Genomic DNA, 16,828 nt, shown 5'->3' with positions numbered 1-16,828 from the left:
ATGAGCCCTGGCATTTGCTCTTGTGAGTTCTGACCTGGTCATTGTCTGGTTCATTCTCAGCATCGTCGGTGTTGTTCTCCTGCAGCGCACTCTCTAGCGTGGACGCGTTGATGCGGAAGTCCCGGGAGGTGCTCAGCTTCATGTACTGCATCAAGTTCACCTACCGTAACCAAAAGAAAATGAGTATTTCAAGGCTGATTGCTAGGAGAGAATGCTACAGCATGAATACCTGTTGTAATGCAGCTTTCTACCACCGCCCGCTCCTCCCCTTAGTGCCAGGGCAGAGTCCTAGCTCACCTTCCTCCCAATAGCAGTGTGTGACTGGGGCAAAGTCTAGGTGACAGACTGATGTTTTCACTCTCCCTTTCTTTCATCCTGGGTGTGTTCAACATCCCCTGCTACCACTTTCAAATGGACAAAGCTACCTACCTTATGGGTTTTTTAAGGAGGTAGGAGCAGGGCCGGCTCTAGGCACCAGCAAAACAAGCTGGTGCTTGGGGCGGCACATTTTTAGGGGTGGCATTCTGGCGCGGGCCATGCCGCCCCTAAAAACGTGCCCCGGCTGCCCTAACTCACCTCCGCTGCTGCCGCTCACGCGCCGCTGCTCGCCCTCCCTCCCAGGCTCTCAAACCCAGGAGGGAGGGGGAGATCCCGAGCGGCCACGGCGCGCAAAACAGCAGATTCGCGCGCTGCGGTCGCTCGGGATCTCCCCCTGCCTCCTGGGTTTGAGAGCCTGGGAGGGAGGAGGAGACCCCGAGTGGCCGCGGCGCACGCACTGCTTCTCCCTCTCCCTCCCTCCCTCCCTCCTAGGCTTGAGAGCCTGGGGGGAGGAGGCAGGGCTGGGGATTTGGGGAAGGGGCGGAGTTGAGGCGGGGCTGGGGGTGGGGTAAGAAAAATAGGGGGGGGAGCAAAATTGTTTTTGCTTGGGGCGGCAAAAATCCTAGAGCCGGCCCTGGGTAGGAGTAGGCAGGAACCCTAAATGTGTAGATTACCCTGATGTCATCTCAGCTGAGAGCCTTGGCTAGGAATGGTTCTTTCACACCACTTGAGATGAATGGGCAGAACAATGGCATTAACCATTTCAGTTTCTACTCAACAAGAAAATACAAAATGACTAAGTCGTCAGAAAGCTTATACTTCTCCAAGTGCCTGCATTGATGCCAGCTGGCTGAATGTAACATCAATTTAGAATAGAAAGTCAGGCCAGGATTTGTGAGAAAGTTGCCATGATGGTTAATTTCTTCTATGGCAAGTTGCATTGATAACCACAGTAGTAACATTCATTTAGAAAACCAAGTAGCGGTACGACAGCCTTTCACACTGATGTTGCTTTGTTGTATGTCTGTCATCTGTCCTTCAGCCACACACAGCCACAGACTGCTGGAGAGGAGGGCAGATTACCTTTGACTTTTTGGAGAGATGGATAAGGAATTTCTCATATTGCTCTATAGCAAAAATCAGGTTTGGGATTGGCTTGGTCTCCCGAAGCACCTTGGCCTATAATACAAAAAAAGGAAGGTTGGAAGTGAACTCTGAAGGTTCCCATAGTAAACTTAATGCAGTGTGAGCAGCCCAGGTATGTAACAATGCACACATTCATATGATCCTCAAATTGCAGCCATCAGCCTGGATCTCCATAATCGAATGGAAGAGATTTAAAAACCTATTTACCAAAGTTGCCAATTGCTTAAAGGCATTATACAGAACTCCACTTTCTCATGTCAAGGGACGTAGTCATGGAAATGGAAGGGACCTCGAGAGATCATCAAATCCAGCTCCCTAGGCTGAGGCAGGACCAAGTAAACCTAGACCATCCCTGACAGGTGTTTGTCCACCTCCCTTGGAAGCCTATTTCTGAGCTTAACTGCCCTTATAATTAGAAAGTTTTTCCTAATAGCTAACCTAAATTTCCCTTACTGCAGATTATGCCCATTACTTCTCATCCTACCTTCAGTGAACACAGTGAACACGATGCTTCATTACTGTAATTCTAGCCCATCTCTGGTTCAGACAACCCCAGACTTTCAGTGAACTACTTCAGTACCACACCACTGGCACCATCCCTTCCCTTGTAGTAAGTATCGACTCCATACCAAACCTTGCCAACTTAGGTTCAGGATTGTTTTTAAACTGACTGGATCAGGAGTACCTTTGGAGCGGGTATTCCATGGTACTTCTCCATGGCTTTGAACTCTTTCTTCTGACCATTCCCGAGCTGGGTTTTTCCATTAGGCAGCACCCATTTCTGACTCTCTCACTGCATTTCTGCTCCATTTATTTTCTGTTATGACCTTCATTTCTAAAAACCAACCAGGAGGCAGCATCCAACTCCAGGTAAATCTGCTGTCCTTAGCAGCATCACCTTACGTTCAGGGAGCAGTGAGGAAGTCATTGTCTTTGCTATCCTCACTGCTTTTTATCAGCAAAGCACTGGTTCACTTGAATGGCACAGGAGTGTCTGAAATTTGACCAGCTGTAAACAGCAGATAGCAAAATGCTTTTGATGAATATGAAGGGTCACGCACCTTTAAGCAGTGTGACTAACCCTCCAGTTCCCACTCTCACTTTTCCAACTCAGTCACTTTCACTTGCAATTATTGACCTAATTTAGTCAAATGAAATGCTCCATCTTTCTCAAGACCCTCCAACAGCACATTGAAACAGAAATGTGCTAGTATTGCCAACCCCAAATGTTCAAAATAATCAGTCAAACACCAAAAAAATCAGGAGATTAAAAAAAGAGTCAGGTTCTTGTTGTTTGCCTTGTTTTTTGAGCCTTTAGGGTATACTTGGGTTTTATTTTCAAACTTCTCCACAGCCAGGAGGGCTACAAACTTTGTTTTTACTTAAATGAAAGCTGAGTTTGTGGTATATTTACCTGCTTTCCAGAGACAGAGCTTTAAGAAAACACCAAACATCACAAGCTTCACGATAAAAATCTCAGGAATCAACACCACTGCTATATCCACTGCATGCAACCCGATTCTAACAGGGAGTGAATCAAGCTCACCATGACTGTAGCAATTGCAGCAGTTTCATCCTCTCTCTTCTTTTTCTTCTCCCCTGCAAAGCTCAGGCTTTCGCTGTGGATGTTCTGAAGGAAGAAAGCACAGGGCATGGCTAGGGCTAGCAAGGGCTAGCAAGAACAGCCCGTAGCCAAGTCATGGCAGACAAATGTCCTCTTTGCGGCTAGTGCAATGTTAACAGTTCACTGAGGGATTTGGAGGTTTATAAAAGTGGGAAGCTAATAGCACTGCCAGAGCCAGGGATAGGTGTTTATGCAAGCTTTCCCCCATTCCTCCCCAACTCTGCCAACATAGCTTAACCCTGAGCTACAGCTCCCCCTGTAATTCCAGCTCTGGTCTCCCCTACGTGGCTCTGGCAATGCCCATTGGTCCTGACCTGAAGCACCCTTTGCTCAACCATACTTCGACATATCTGTCAAAGTACCTTAATCCTGACCCACACCATCACCTTGAGCAGAGATTGCCAATTATATTAATGTCTGTGGTGTGTGGCTGTGTTGTATTTGGAGAGTCTCTTCCATTTGCTGTTAATAGTAATACCAAACTTGCCCAAAGAAGCCACATGTCAGTATCTACACGTGCATATAAATAGAAAGTGATCTAACACATGGCTTAAAGACCAGCACATCAGCCACTTCCCTCCCTTTCCCAAGCTGAAATCAATATTCTTGCTCTGTCTGCGTAGAAGTTTAATCCCTTCGTTACTGAAGAAGAACGTGTCTCTTGCCATGCTTATATAGGGTAAGCTGAAGTTTGGAATGATCACAGCCTCCGGGCACACCATGGAGGGTTCAGAAACAGGCACTGCTGATTTTCTCATTGTTCCTGATACCCCCCTTTCATGCTGAAGCATGTGTTTCACAGGAAACTTAGCCCACTTACCTGTACATATGTGATGAAGGCGTAACACTGTGGAGTCAAATGGGAACCGGAGAGCTTCACCTATGAAGGAGCCGAGATACCAGTGTTATTCCTGACACAAGTGAGTGCGCTCATCCCTCAGCATAATAAGGTGGCACTCACCAGCTTTTCCAGCCTCCCTGAAATTGTGCCCAGGCCACTGCGGCAAACTTGGAGATACTGCAAGAAATACACAAGAGTGAGCTTCCTTCAGACACCTCCATTCATCCCCTGAAACCTGTCTTTCCAGGCAAGGGCTGGAGACAATTCACTCTGTGACATTCCTTGGCCCACTGAGCACATGGGAGAGGGAATTCAGACAAAAACAAAATGAAGGCTCCCTGTGCTCAGAGGGCTAATTGCTTCCCCACTTAGGGGGAAGGGGTTATCCTTCTCCGATGCAGTTGCACCTTATTTGGACATGGCAAAGTGAAGTTCCTGTCCTGTGCAAATGTTAGGAGGCAAAGGAGGGATTTTTTAGAGTAGCAGCCGTGTTAGTCTGTATCCGCAAAAAGAAGAACAGGAGGACTTGTGGCACCTTAGAGACTAACAAATTTATTAGAGCATAAGCTTTCGTGGACTACAGCCCACTTCTTCGGATGCATATAGAATGGAACATATATTGAGGAGATGGTAAGACAACTCCCACCTGTTTATGCTCTCTGTATATATATATCTCCTCAATATATGTTCCATTCTATATGCATCCGAAGAAGTGGGCTGTAGTCCACGAAAGCTTATGCTCTAATAAATTTGTTAGTCTCTAAGGTGCCACAAGTCCTCCTGTTCTTCTTTTTTTAAAGGAGGGATTGTGAGCAAGGGGGATATTCACTGCAGTGCAGGCTAGATCAGTGGTTTTCAACCTTTCCAGACTACTGTACCCCTTTCAGGAATCTGATTTGTCTTGTGTGCCCCCAAGTTTCATCTCACTTAAAAACTACTTGCTTACAAAATCAGACATAAAAATACAAAAGCATCACAAGCCACACTATTACTGAAAAATTGCTGCCTTTCTCATTTTGTCTGTATGAAATTTGAGTTTGTACCGACTTTACTAATGCTTTTTATGTAGCCTGTTGTAAAACTAGGCAAATATCTAGATGAGTTGATGTACCCCCTGGAAGACCTCTGCATACCCCCAAGTGTATACGTACCCCTGGTTGAGAACCACTGGGCTAGATGTTTCTGAGGTTGCCTTTGGAACAACCATACTGCACTGTATGAGTGCTTATAGGAAGAACCTCTGCAGCCCACACTAGTTAGGATGGAAGTTACAGGAACTATCAGGGTGTAAGCTAGTCACCAGTGGGACAGAGGACGCATTCCCCACACATCATGCACGTCTCTACTGCCCAGGGGCATAGGGAATTCTTTGCCTTCCTCCAAAGCATCATCTCAGACTAGATGGGCCATTGGTCAGTCCTTATGTGCTAATTTCTACATTCCTAGGTGTCAAGCCATGGATGGGATGGGGTGGGGGTGGGGGGAAGTTGCATAGTGTGAATGACACATGGTTCTCCAGTGAGGGGCCTGCAAGATTACAAAGCATGCAAGAGTCACTCCCAGCCAAGGGCAGCAGCTCTACCCTTACCTACTAAGCAGGAGAGAGGCACCCTTCGTCTTTGCTAGCTGCTGCCACCACCTAGAGGCCAGGAAACTCATGTGCATGCTGCCACTGGAGGAGGGTGAGGATTGGCATGACTACATCATGTTGACAGTCCCAAGCCGCAGATGAGCTGCCGCCACTGTTAGCTTGTTGTGGGGAATGGGCAGAGATGTTTAAATCCCATCCTGCCAGTTCAGCACAAGAGCACTCACATGTTTGATGAGGGAGGTGAGAATGGTGTAAGTCTTGCTAAGGCTTCTCAGCAGAGTGTCCACACAGCTCCCTGCAGGAAGGGCTGTTTGCACCAGCTCATGGTAAGCCGTCAGCAGTGTCCCCAGCTGCAGGATTATAGCCTTCTCCAGAGACTGGATCTGGCTTGATGCCTGAGAGGAGTCTTCTAAAAAGAGAAGATAGGTACAGCCACAGCACATACACACTGACGCTTTGGGGGAAGCGAAGTAAAAATCAGTGCACATTTTGCTAAAAGTGGTGCTAAAAAAGCGCCCACTTCTGCCCTTCTCAGAACTAAGATGTAATCTGCTCTGATCAGCTCATGGTAAGCCGTCAGCAGTGTCCCCGGCTGCAGGATTATAGCCTTCTCCAGAGACTGGATCTGGCTTGATGTCTGAGAGGAGTCTTCTCAGTTCCCAGCAATCAACACAACACTAAAGATGGGGAAATACAAATGTCCATCTTCATGTGTGAGAGGGAGGGAGGGAGGGAGGGAGAGAGAGTTTAAGGGTTGTCAACTCTTACATTTCCCTCCTGGCACCAGCACCAGGGAGGCGCCTTCACCATCTATGTTGAGAAGCAGTCTTAGTAAGTTGGCTGTTCAAAATAGTGAGGTATTTCTTTCCTACCTATCTCTATCTTTCTTTTGTGGAGCTCTGTGGCCATTGCAAAGCAGAGGGCCATTTCATTACCTGATATCTCCAATACGAAGTGGTTCTTAAGCTTCTTGATCAGCCAGTCCACCTCTTCAAGGACCTTGTCTGCTTGAGCCAGGACCAGCAGCTAAGAAAAAAAGAGAAAGCAAAAAAGGTTTTTGAAACATAGTTTAGCACATTAGAAGTTCTGCAGCCCACACGTACCAAGGCGAGTCTTGGCACCAGCTGCACAGTAGTAGCAGAGAGACTGGGTCTTACATATACTGTTCCAACTCACACAGGCCGTAGGGGCTGCTGTCTTGATGTTCACAATAGCAAAATGTGATTGATCCTCCACTTCCATATCCTGTGGGGAAAGAGAGAGACTCTGATAATCAAATCTTTGGATTCAGTCACATGCTGCATGGATTTGGGGCTTCTTCCAGGGATGCTGCTCAGACACACTCCACCTCGGCTTTGGCAGCACCAGGAGATGCTAAGCTTACACTGAGAGCTGGGGTTCTGGGCCGCACCTGATCTATGTCTCCAAGGTGAGCGTGGATATCCTGGGCGAGCTCACGCAGCAGGCCGACAGGGCTCTTGTAGAGAACGTGGAGATTGAAGAGTAGGGTCAGCAAACCCTTACAGCAAGGAGCATCCTCTGCAAGAAAGGAGAGGAAATGACAGTCACCAGGCATGACACTCCACTGGCTTTTCAAGGACTGTCAGACATCCTACTAGGATGAGATCAAGCATGCATTTTACTATAGCCTACATTTTCAGGAGAGAGAGACAGCTTAGGCTGTACGGAGACGCACTGCATTAAACCCTTGTTAAAACACTGTAGTTACAAAAGAGGAGCTTGGAAGTCAGGCAATTTGCAGTTAAGGTTCCACAAACAGCCTTAGCTCTGACCCTACATCCCTGCCCTCCATTCCCCTTAGCTTATGATTAGTCAGATCAGGAAGTTAGAGACATGAGGTATTTCAAATAATACATACTTCAAGGGGGAAATGAGGTAGATTGGACCTGTCAGCTCATAGGGGAATGGTGACTAGGAGGCAAATGCTACTGCACTGCAAGGTAAAAGGGGAGATGTTGGAATTTCTAGTCATCAGCAAGCAGTTGAGTGACCATAAGCCGGGACAACAAGTCCGAGAAGAGTGGCTATCTTTACAGAACAAAATACAGTCCTGACATGCTTACTGGAGGAGGGGAAGGAGGTGAAATTAAAGATTCACACCCACATTCAGCCTGCTAGAGCCACCAAAGACAACTCTAAACTGGCTCTAGCACATCCCATACTATTTTCTGCAAATCCATTGCATTTGTCAATAAAACAAGGCTTTGAGCTTGAACCCATCAAAGGGATGAACGGAAGAGGAACTCAGGAGCACAGTATCAAAGGCCCAAATTCAGATCTATTGTGAGCAGGTGCAACTCCATTGACATTAGAACCTCAAGTCTGAATTTACTTCAAAAATCTTACTCACCCAGATTGTTTTCCTTGCAAATCTTGACTGTCCAGGAGAACAACTGTATGAACTACACAAGGGGACAGGGGTTTTACATGAATGAAGTCACAAAGACAATGCTAAACTGAAAAAAATTGGTCTGAATTCAAGAAATACTCTCAGCACAATGGTAGCCAACCATCCATGGAAATCAGAGGCACCTCTAGCAGACAGATGCCCAGACAGGGTCTGTGGAGTTCTACACCTAGGAAGAGTCTAGATGCTTGTTTCAAGATGATGCATTTCACATGAGGGTCTGTGGTCTCCCCGGACACAGCCTCTTACTGAAGAGAAGAGTAACTACAGTCTACTCCATTTAATCCAAAGTAAGTGAGGCCTTCATGTTCCTGGCAAATTTTCAATATGGCCGTTGGCTGGGTAAAATTTGGTCTCCCTTACTCCAGCCCTTTAAACGTTGTGTGTGTGTGTTAGAGGGGCTAAGCACTCAACCATTCTTCCTTGAAGAGCTGGGGCTAAAGAGCCCCCAGTGGATCTGTTCCCAAATAGAAGAAACACCACACTTCAGCATGATTAGAAGCTACTAGTCAGGAGCCCAGGTAGCAGGGATACTGTAGTCCAGGTTTGAGGTGTGTGTGGGGCAGGGCCAGGACTTCTGTGGAAGGGCAGGGACTGCTGCAGGTCAGGATTAAGGTGCACTGGCAGAGCTATGCAGGGGGTCTGGACTGCCACAGCAGGAGGATGGAGATCAGGATGGAGGGGCTGTCTCTTTGTCATGACTGGACAGCACCGGGACAATAGGGGTAGGGGGCTCTAGGTGGTACCACAATACAAATAATAAAGGAGAATTAGTAGAGGTATCACAGGGAAGCATGTACAGCATCTGCCTACATTATGCAGGGCTCCAGCCAGTGCTACTGCTCCCTCATGAATTTAGCCTTCCTAAAATGTGTCATTCCTGAAGGCATTCAGGGTTGTAGGCTAATGTTTGGCTGCCAGTTATCCTGGCAGCGTTTGGTCTGCTTGCAAGCACAGAGGGGAATGAACATTTCAAAGTCTTCCTTTCACCATCTGGGGTTCTGGAATCAAACCAAAATGACTACCTTCTCCCAGTGTATCATGGGCTTCCACTAGAGCCAGCACCACACACATTCTCACCAATCACTAGCTCTGCTAAGTACCTGTGGAGAGGAGGGCTCCAGTAGCTTGGACAAAGTGGAGATAATAGTCACAAGCGATAGGGCTTCCTTGCTGTTGAAGTCATCGCCAGCACTGCTGAGCTGGTTCACCAGAGACCTCTGATCATGGGAAGGAAGGACAGAATCCAGTACATATGCATGCTTGGGCCATTTTAGGAGGTAAGTAACCAAAAACCTCTGAGACTGGAGCATGTAAAGAAATCAGCAGCCCCCCCAGCATAGGCAGCACCAACATTGAAGGAAAGCAGAATTTCTTACAGAGATAATCAAGATGCTTTTAGAACATATCTGTGAGCATCTGATTTTGTTCAAGCTGTTAAATAACAGCTAGTTTCTACTTTAGTGAGGGTCTTACAATATTCACTGAGGTGTGGATTGTATCTTTGGTCCCTACAGTTGCTTTCTTATGCACCGTACAGACCACATTAATGGAGGGATGCAGCTCCTTATACACACCCCACTCAGTCCCAATATGCACTAAGCCTTACTGAGCTTCCTAACAGGTGTGAAATCCTTCTGGAGGTGCCAGTGAATCACTCAGTGGGTCAGTCACAGGACATTTTCTTTTCAGTTGGTAGCAGGCTAATAGCCTAGGCCAGTGTTTCCCAAACTTGGGACGCTGCTTGTGTAGGGAAAGCCCCTGTCGGGCTGGGCCGGTTTGTTTACCTCCGCAGGTCCGGTCGATCGTGGCTCCCACTGGCTGCGGTTCACTGCTCCAGGCCAATGGGAGCTGCTGGAAGCGGCATAGGCAGAGGGACGTACTGACCGTCGCTTCCAGCAGCTCTCATTGGCCTGGAGTGGCGAACCGCGGCCAGTGGGAGCTGCGATTGGCCGAACCTGCGGACGCGGCAGGTAAACAAACCGGCCCGACCCACGAGGGGCTTTCCCTACCCAAGCGGCGTCCCAAGTTTGGGAAACACTGGCCTAGGCAAAACATCCAAAGGTACCCCCAAGTTATCTCGTGCTTTGAGACCACTCGCTACCCAGAGTGACATTTCTGCTGCTTACCTGAAACTGTCGGATCTGGAAGGTAGCTTTCTCGGTGATGTTAATATCTTCCTCTTCCTCAGCATCATCATTAGCAATATCTGAGAGCAAGAGATGACGAGTTAAGTGCAGAGGCCAGCATCCAGGATTTAGTACAGACACATACACAATCATGCACGCACATTCTCCTTTGCGGCGGTGGTAAAGGGTACAACAAGTCTGAGGAAAACATACTGGAGAATTGTGGAGGGCAAAAAGGATGGTTCAAGGCAGGATTTCAAACAGGAAGGTACCATGGGGGAGGGATAGCTCAGTGGTTTGAGCATTGGCCTGCTAAACCCACGGTTGTGAGTTCAATCTTTGAGGGGGCCACTTAGGGATCTGGGGCAAAAATCTGTCTGGAGATTGGTCCTGCTTTGAGCAGGGGGTTGGACTAGATGACCTCCTGAGGTCCCTTCCAACCCTGATATTCTATGATTCATGCCAGACCTCCAATCACGCTCTGCCAACAGAGACTATTTGCTTGCTTCTATTGAGCCCTCACATCTCTGGGACTGGCCTGAGGCAAAAAAAGCCAACTGGAGCTCAGTGACCAGCATCACTTCTGAATGACATGGAGTCAACTCTCTCCTTATCCAGGGGTCCAGTGCAAAGCCTCCACAGCACATCTAGCCCCATTAGTGAGAGTCCAGGACTGAGCAGATCTGTTTTGTCACAGCCAAAGTGCCTACCCAAAGCACGTAGAAACTGGGGGATCTTGGGCTTGTAGAGCTGTTGCACTGTGTTAAATATCTTCAGCAAGCCTTCCAAGCACAGCAGTGAGATGCTCTTGCCCTTCTTCTTCCCAGACTCTTCGACTGCAGTTGGAATTGAAGTGTATCTCCATAACAGGACCCTGAAAGGGGTAGGTGGAGAGTTAGTTTCACATGTTCTAGCATAGTTGGTTGCACAACACAAAAACTGGAATAGAGCCAGTCCTGCACTCCACAGACTGGATCTTCTCTTAGTACAATTGAACTGGAAGATCTCTTCCCCACAAGTAGGGGTGGGGAAGAGAGATTCATTTTAAAGGCAGAATTTGTTTTGATACAAGCTTCACAGCCATTGTTTTCTATGCATTCTTCCTGTTTGATCCATCTGATCATTTTATTCTTCCTTCTCCCCATGTGCCTATTGACCTCCTGCTCCTACTTCAAATCCCTCTTTAAAAGTTCACTCCCTTTCACATGGCCTTCCATCCCTCACTGGCTCAGGGTGCCCCCGCCCCATGTCTGAACCTTTATTACTGGTGTCATATTTGTCAATTAGACTTATGCAACTTATCACAAGGATTTTGTCTCCCTACAGTTTGTGTTTTTGATGGGCCAGATATCTGTACTGGGCTCTATATAAATAAGATTGTGAATGTACAGAAAAGAGAAACTAAATAGAGAAGTCTTGAAGAATGAGAAGCATTTGGTCTGAGGGGGACCTGTAATGCAACAGTCTTCCTGTTCTTAACCACCAAGAATCTTCTTTCCCCTTCTTCAAGCCCACTTCTAGCCATCTCTCTCTCTCCACACACTCCTTTACTTGCCGTGATGACCCTTCTCTGGTTTAATTTACAGACTGATCATGAAAACCCCTTTATTCAGATGGGTAGTTCTAGCTAACGTGTAATTCCATTGGCTTCAATACAACTATTGACATGGGTAAGGATTATTCACACGAGGAGTTTGAAGGATCAGACAGAGACTATAGGTTCTTTAGAACAGAATTTTTTTCTTTCTTTCATGAGGTTTGTGTAGCTTGTAAATGTATATTACACAAAAGTGACATCTAATCAGAGTGGTACTAGACGGTCATCTACTTTCTACCATCAGAGGAATGAGGAAGATACAGGACTAAGGCTTTAAACTCAAAGGGAAACAGACAATTTTTGGCTAAAAGTGAACTCCTCTTTCACATGTAACTATTTCAAACTGTAACTGGGTTCAAACTAAATTGCCTCCCAAAGGCCTGAGAAGTCTGGTCTGTAGCCATTCTAGTTTCTTACTGTGAGTAACAAACTAACTACCAAAAGGGACTGGCAAGCAGGGTTTTACAGGGAATGGCTTTTCCATCTCTCTCATTATGCCACTTAGTTAATCACTCACTTTGGTGGAGAAATCAAGGTGTCTGCTGCTCAGATGTCTCAGGTACACAGGAGGCAATTTTGTTATAATTTGGTGCTAATTACAGTTTCAAACAATTGCCACTGACTATTGCTCTTTCAAACTTTTACATGAGAGTTTTAGGTGTTTAAAAAAAAAAATACATATTTGCAGTCCAGCATTCAAGTCTCAAAGCTACATAGCAACTCACCGAGTAATTTTGCAGAGGGTTTGGAACATCTTCTCTGGGTTCTGTCCATCAGGTCCATCTGTTTGACCTGTCTCCTCCAGCTGCTGCACCTTCTGCAGTGCTACATTGACAGCGTAACGCATGAATTCACTGCTGGAGCGCAGAACAGCCAAGCTCTCCTCATGGCTTTGGGCACTATCCCTGAAGAGTCATATGAACATTTTAAAAACACCTCCAAGTCTAGGAACACATCTTAACGTAATGCAAAGGGCTAGCTATAAGCATTTCATCTTGGCACACCAGAGCGCACCTTTGGTGGGTCACACAGGGCCCTGTGTGGAATGTAACTATGTATCTACGTAACTGTTCTTTTTAATTTGCCACATAAATGTGCTTCAGAATCTGAACTTTCATTTAAAAGAAATAAATGGAGTCTCTAGCCCAACAGCAAAATCCTCTCCAGGGAGGAAGCAACATAGTCCAGTTCTTCGTTTAAGCCACTGGGAGCAAATACCCAAAAAACAGAATTTTAACAGCCTCTTCAACCTCACTCAAATCCCCAGTTGGGTGCAAGTGGCAGTCTGCCCAGCAGAGGCCAAGAGCCAGAACAGCATGGGGTGCTGCATGTCAGGACTGAGGGTCACTGGTATTCTGAGGGTGGGGGATGGCCTAGGACTGGAACATCAGAGGCCACCCAGGTCAGCATTAAGGGGCACTGATACAGCTGAAGTGTGGCCCAGGACAGGAGCAGCAGGAGGAACTACAGATCAGGACTGAGGGTAATGAGGCTGCATGGGGCCAATCTGCACAGCCCCTGCCTACACCAGGCTGGTCTGGAGAGTGCTCCAAGTGTACTTTGTGCAGAAGTGACATGCTGCACCCCTTGTGTGTATGCAGTGTATACTGCTCAAAAAGGTAGGCAGCCACCACAGAAGTGAATATAAGGTAATATATTCAAGTCAGAGACAAACAGGCTGTGACAGTTTCACCTGAACAAAGCTGTGAGCAGAGTGGATACAAAGCTCATAGAAAGGAAGCTTCGGGCGGTTTTATTGGCCAAGGATGACTTGTTCTTCCCAGCTTTTTCCTTCAGGATCTCGGAGAGTTTGCTGTAACACTTAAACAGGCCTAGAACATCCTCAAACTTGTTCTTGCTGCAACATCAAAATAAGGTGTAAAAAACACTGATAATAGAGACCAAAATGCCACAATTTCTTCATGTGAACTTTTATTAATCCAGTTAGAGAAGATACTTTCCAGATGACATATCAAGCTCCCTATCCTTCCAATACACAGCTCAGGTCCCACCCAGTCCATACTGGCTTGGCCACTTCCCTTGTTTCAAAATCCTAGTGAACTGTGATAATGACAAGTACAGTGATGTTCAAAACAAAGACTCTCCCCAAGGTTAGGTGCAGATTTGCACCATGATATGCAGGGAATGAGCTATGAGAAGTCATTCACTGTTCCCCTGTTATAGTTGGTGGCACTGTGCTGTACTTGCAAGGTACACTGAAGACACTGTCCCAGACACACTCAAGTGCTAAGGAATTCCTCTTAATTTCACCAGTGGGTGAGAGTTCTAAAGGATAGGACTTGACACCTTACCTGAAATTCCCTATGTTAAAGTTGTACTCAATCAGGACCTCGCAAACTCCCATTACCAAGATGGCATAGATATTGTTCTTCACGCCGACGCCAGAAGACAGAGAAAAGTCAGCTGATTTATCCTAAGAGGCAAAATGAATAAGTGAAAAACCCTTCTAAAACCCCACAGGAATCAAGAATCTCCCTGCTACCTGGCCTTGCTGAGAAAACCTGAGTTACCAGTTCAAAGTCCTCCAGTTCACTCTTGATCATTCGCCGTGTGATAGATTCCAGCATCTCTTCAAGGTCTTGTTGGAATCCCACATAGTCATCATCCTCATCCTCTTCTTCCTCAGCTTCGTGGCGCAGCTGCATGGTGCTCTTGTACCAGGCTAGGCAGTGCTGGATACAGCTGAGCAGATGGGCCTGAAGAAAGCAGTCACACAGGATATTATAATTCACTGTGCTAACAAGGCCTTAGCCAGTGGGATCATTTCAAACCTTCTAGCTGGAGAGAGGGAAACTGGTGCAACGGAACAGGATTCTCCACAGCAACAGGCTGGACCACTATAGCCAGAGGCAGAAAAGCCACAACAACATGCTTCAGAAGTTCATAACCTATGGGAATCTGAGTGTTTCTCACTCACAGCTGAGGCTTTAAAACGGAAGCTCAAAGTGCGGTGGTCCCGTAACCCCACATCTGAACTTCTAACAATGCCATATACTCTGAATTCCAACAGAGGATACCTCAATGCAAGTTCTCAGCTCACCTACCTCATTACCTGCAGTCCTACATCATAGCTGCCACCAACTGTCACATGGCTTGCTGTTCAACCTATATCTGAATTATTTAAGGGATATTAGATGAGAGTGTAGACAATAGATTTCAAAGGGGTTTCTTCACCATTTCTGAGGCTTCTGGTCTCTTCCCAGTCACACCTCCCTCAGCATGGAAAAGAAGATTCTTCAGGAAAAAAAGCTAAGGGCTGGTTTTGAATTTGGCCCCTTTGAAATCCTGTGAATTTTTGGAGATCTCCAATCTGTCCTCAGATTAGGAAGGAACGATTGAGGGAAATGCATGCTGAGGGAGCGAGATCAGAAGAGAAGAGACAGATTCCTTTCCTGTACTTCTGTACTATTTGGTGCTAAGCTGCAGGAAACAAGAATGGGACTGGCTCAGCAGAGGATAACAGCTGCAGAACCACATTATTTCTATGGCTCCTTCCATCCAGGGCTATCAAAGCACTTTAGAAACATCACTGAAGTAAGCACCATAACATCGTGGATATTATCCCTATTTTACTGGTGGGAAAGCTGAGGCAGAAGAAGTGAAGTCACCTGCCCAAGTTCACTGCAAAAGAACTGGATTCAGTTTCCAGTCCTGGTCTCCAACTCTCCAAGCCTGCAGGGGCTGAGCTTAATGAGAAAGAGGGAGTGACTTGAGTCAGTCAACTGCAAACCTAAAAGCCAATGGAATGAGTGAGCTTTAAAGAGTGGAATACACTGTATATATCTCTTACCAGTGGTTCCTGCAGAAAGATTTGGTCTCCTTGTGCCACAATACATCCCTCAAGTTTCAGTGGGGGAAGCAGGTCTGGTTCTGGCTCATAGTATCGCTTTATCTGTAGGGTGACCAGATAGCAAGTGTGAAAAATCGGGACAGGGCATGGGGGGTAATAGGTGCCTATATAAGAAAAAGCCCCAAAAATCGGGATTGTCCCTATAAAATCGGGACATCTGGTCACCCTATTTATCTGCCACAAAAAGCAAGGAATAAAAAAATAGCTGGTCACTTAATCTCTGTGTCTCTCAGTTCCCCATCTGTAAAATTAAGTACAAGTATTTCCATTCCTCACATTAGAGACTGTGAGGGACTCAGTTACATGGGAATGGGGACCATGTATGTAACTGAGCCATCAGGATAACATGCACCTGTCATACCGTTCATTAGAGGCCCCTCCTCGGCAGCTCATACATCCCTGAACTAGGAGTGAACTTTAATCCTCTGAGAGCAAGGACCACAAATGGGGTTGATTGATGTAATCTTGTTGCAGCTATGTTTAAAGGGCACTCACTGTTCCCTTGGTTACCTAGAGCCAACAACACTAGCATTTTACCTCTTCAAAGCTGACGGTTAATGACTAGAGAGGTTTGCAACATCACCCACTCCTGCATCAGTGGATGTAAATAATTGCTCCAGTAATTCTGCCACTACAATGAACTACAGGCACAGCCAATCACACATCTAGTTACCTAACTGGGGTGGTGCAGAGACGTAGTTAGTTGTCCACAATTCGTTACAAGTGAGATATTGAGCCTGAAAAATGAGAGGCCAGAGCTGAAAATCCAGCCTAATAATTTTAGATTGTTTCGCATGCCACAAGGGAACAGGCAAACTAGGAGCAGTGCTGAAGTCACATAGGAGAGGGACAGAGGTGTGCCCCTGGGAGGCCATACATGAGGGTAAGAGAAAAAAGTCTGTAGCATCAGGCTCCCATTGACAGGCCCCTACTGCCTTGCAGCTGCCCAGCTTCAATTCTTGGTCTAGTCTCAATCTGTGTACTGGCAGGGCTGGGAGTGCTAGAAATAGTCAGCTGTGACTTCTCCAGATCATGAAAGAGAAGACGTGTAGACATGTCTCAGAGAAAGCACCACCTGCCCAATTGGCAGGGAAGATGTGACTGTGACATGTGTGACAGAGTTGAGAAGAGTTAATCCTACAAGGGCACGGAGAGCCCTCCTCCAAAGGAGGATAGCAATGACTATTATGTAAGCAGGTGTCTGTGGACAGTTATTGGAGAGCAATCGTGCAGTGTGCAGGATCAGGACCAGGCAAGATACATTTTCCTGAGGAATTTGCATC

General features: G+C 46.6%; 1 protein-coding gene across 4 annotated transcripts in view; it reads right to left on the bottom strand.

Annotated features, from left to right (window-relative positions):
* FANCI (FA complementation group I) overlaps positions 1 to 16,828 on the bottom strand; it is a 40,660-nt gene that overhangs the window by 2,051 nt on the left and 21,781 nt on the right. For 3 of the 4 annotated variants that reach the window (XM_065559298.1, XM_042856659.2, XM_065559296.1), the window contains exons 20-37: positions 15,486 to 15,587; positions 14,206 to 14,391; positions 13,987 to 14,108; positions 13,368 to 13,532; positions 12,400 to 12,579; positions 10,788 to 10,951; positions 10,078 to 10,157; positions 9,052 to 9,168; positions 7,892 to 7,943; positions 6,932 to 7,059; positions 6,697 to 6,765; positions 6,456 to 6,546; positions 5,745 to 5,929; positions 4,050 to 4,106; positions 3,909 to 3,968; positions 3,011 to 3,094; positions 1,402 to 1,497; positions 35 to 160 (exon numbers count right to left, since the gene is read on the bottom strand). In XM_065559298.1, the coding sequence (XP_065415370.1) occupies positions 35 to 160; positions 1,402 to 1,497; positions 3,011 to 3,094; positions 3,909 to 3,968; positions 4,050 to 4,106; positions 5,745 to 5,929; positions 6,456 to 6,546; positions 6,697 to 6,765; positions 6,932 to 7,059; positions 7,892 to 7,943; positions 9,052 to 9,168; positions 10,078 to 10,157; positions 10,788 to 10,951; positions 12,400 to 12,579; positions 13,368 to 13,532; positions 13,987 to 14,108; positions 14,206 to 14,391; positions 15,486 to 15,587 (2,064 nt within the window). The remainder of the gene's footprint in view (positions 1 to 34; positions 161 to 1,401; positions 1,498 to 3,010; positions 3,095 to 3,908; positions 3,969 to 4,049; positions 4,107 to 5,744; positions 5,930 to 6,455; positions 6,547 to 6,696; positions 6,766 to 6,931; positions 7,060 to 7,891; positions 7,944 to 9,051; positions 9,169 to 10,077; positions 10,158 to 10,787; positions 10,952 to 12,399; positions 12,580 to 13,367; positions 13,533 to 13,986; positions 14,109 to 14,205; positions 14,392 to 15,485; positions 15,588 to 16,828) is intronic. The other variant, XM_065559297.1, reaches the window with a different exon arrangement.

Source organism: Chrysemys picta, chromosome 10 (genome assembly GCF_011386835.1).
Source record: "Chrysemys picta bellii isolate R12L10 chromosome 10, ASM1138683v2, whole genome shotgun sequence".
Lineage (NCBI taxonomy): Eukaryota > Metazoa > Chordata > Testudines > Emydidae > Chrysemys > Chrysemys picta.
The sequence above is the reverse complement of the archived record's forward strand: the minus strand, read 5'-3'. Positions and strand labels throughout refer to the sequence as shown.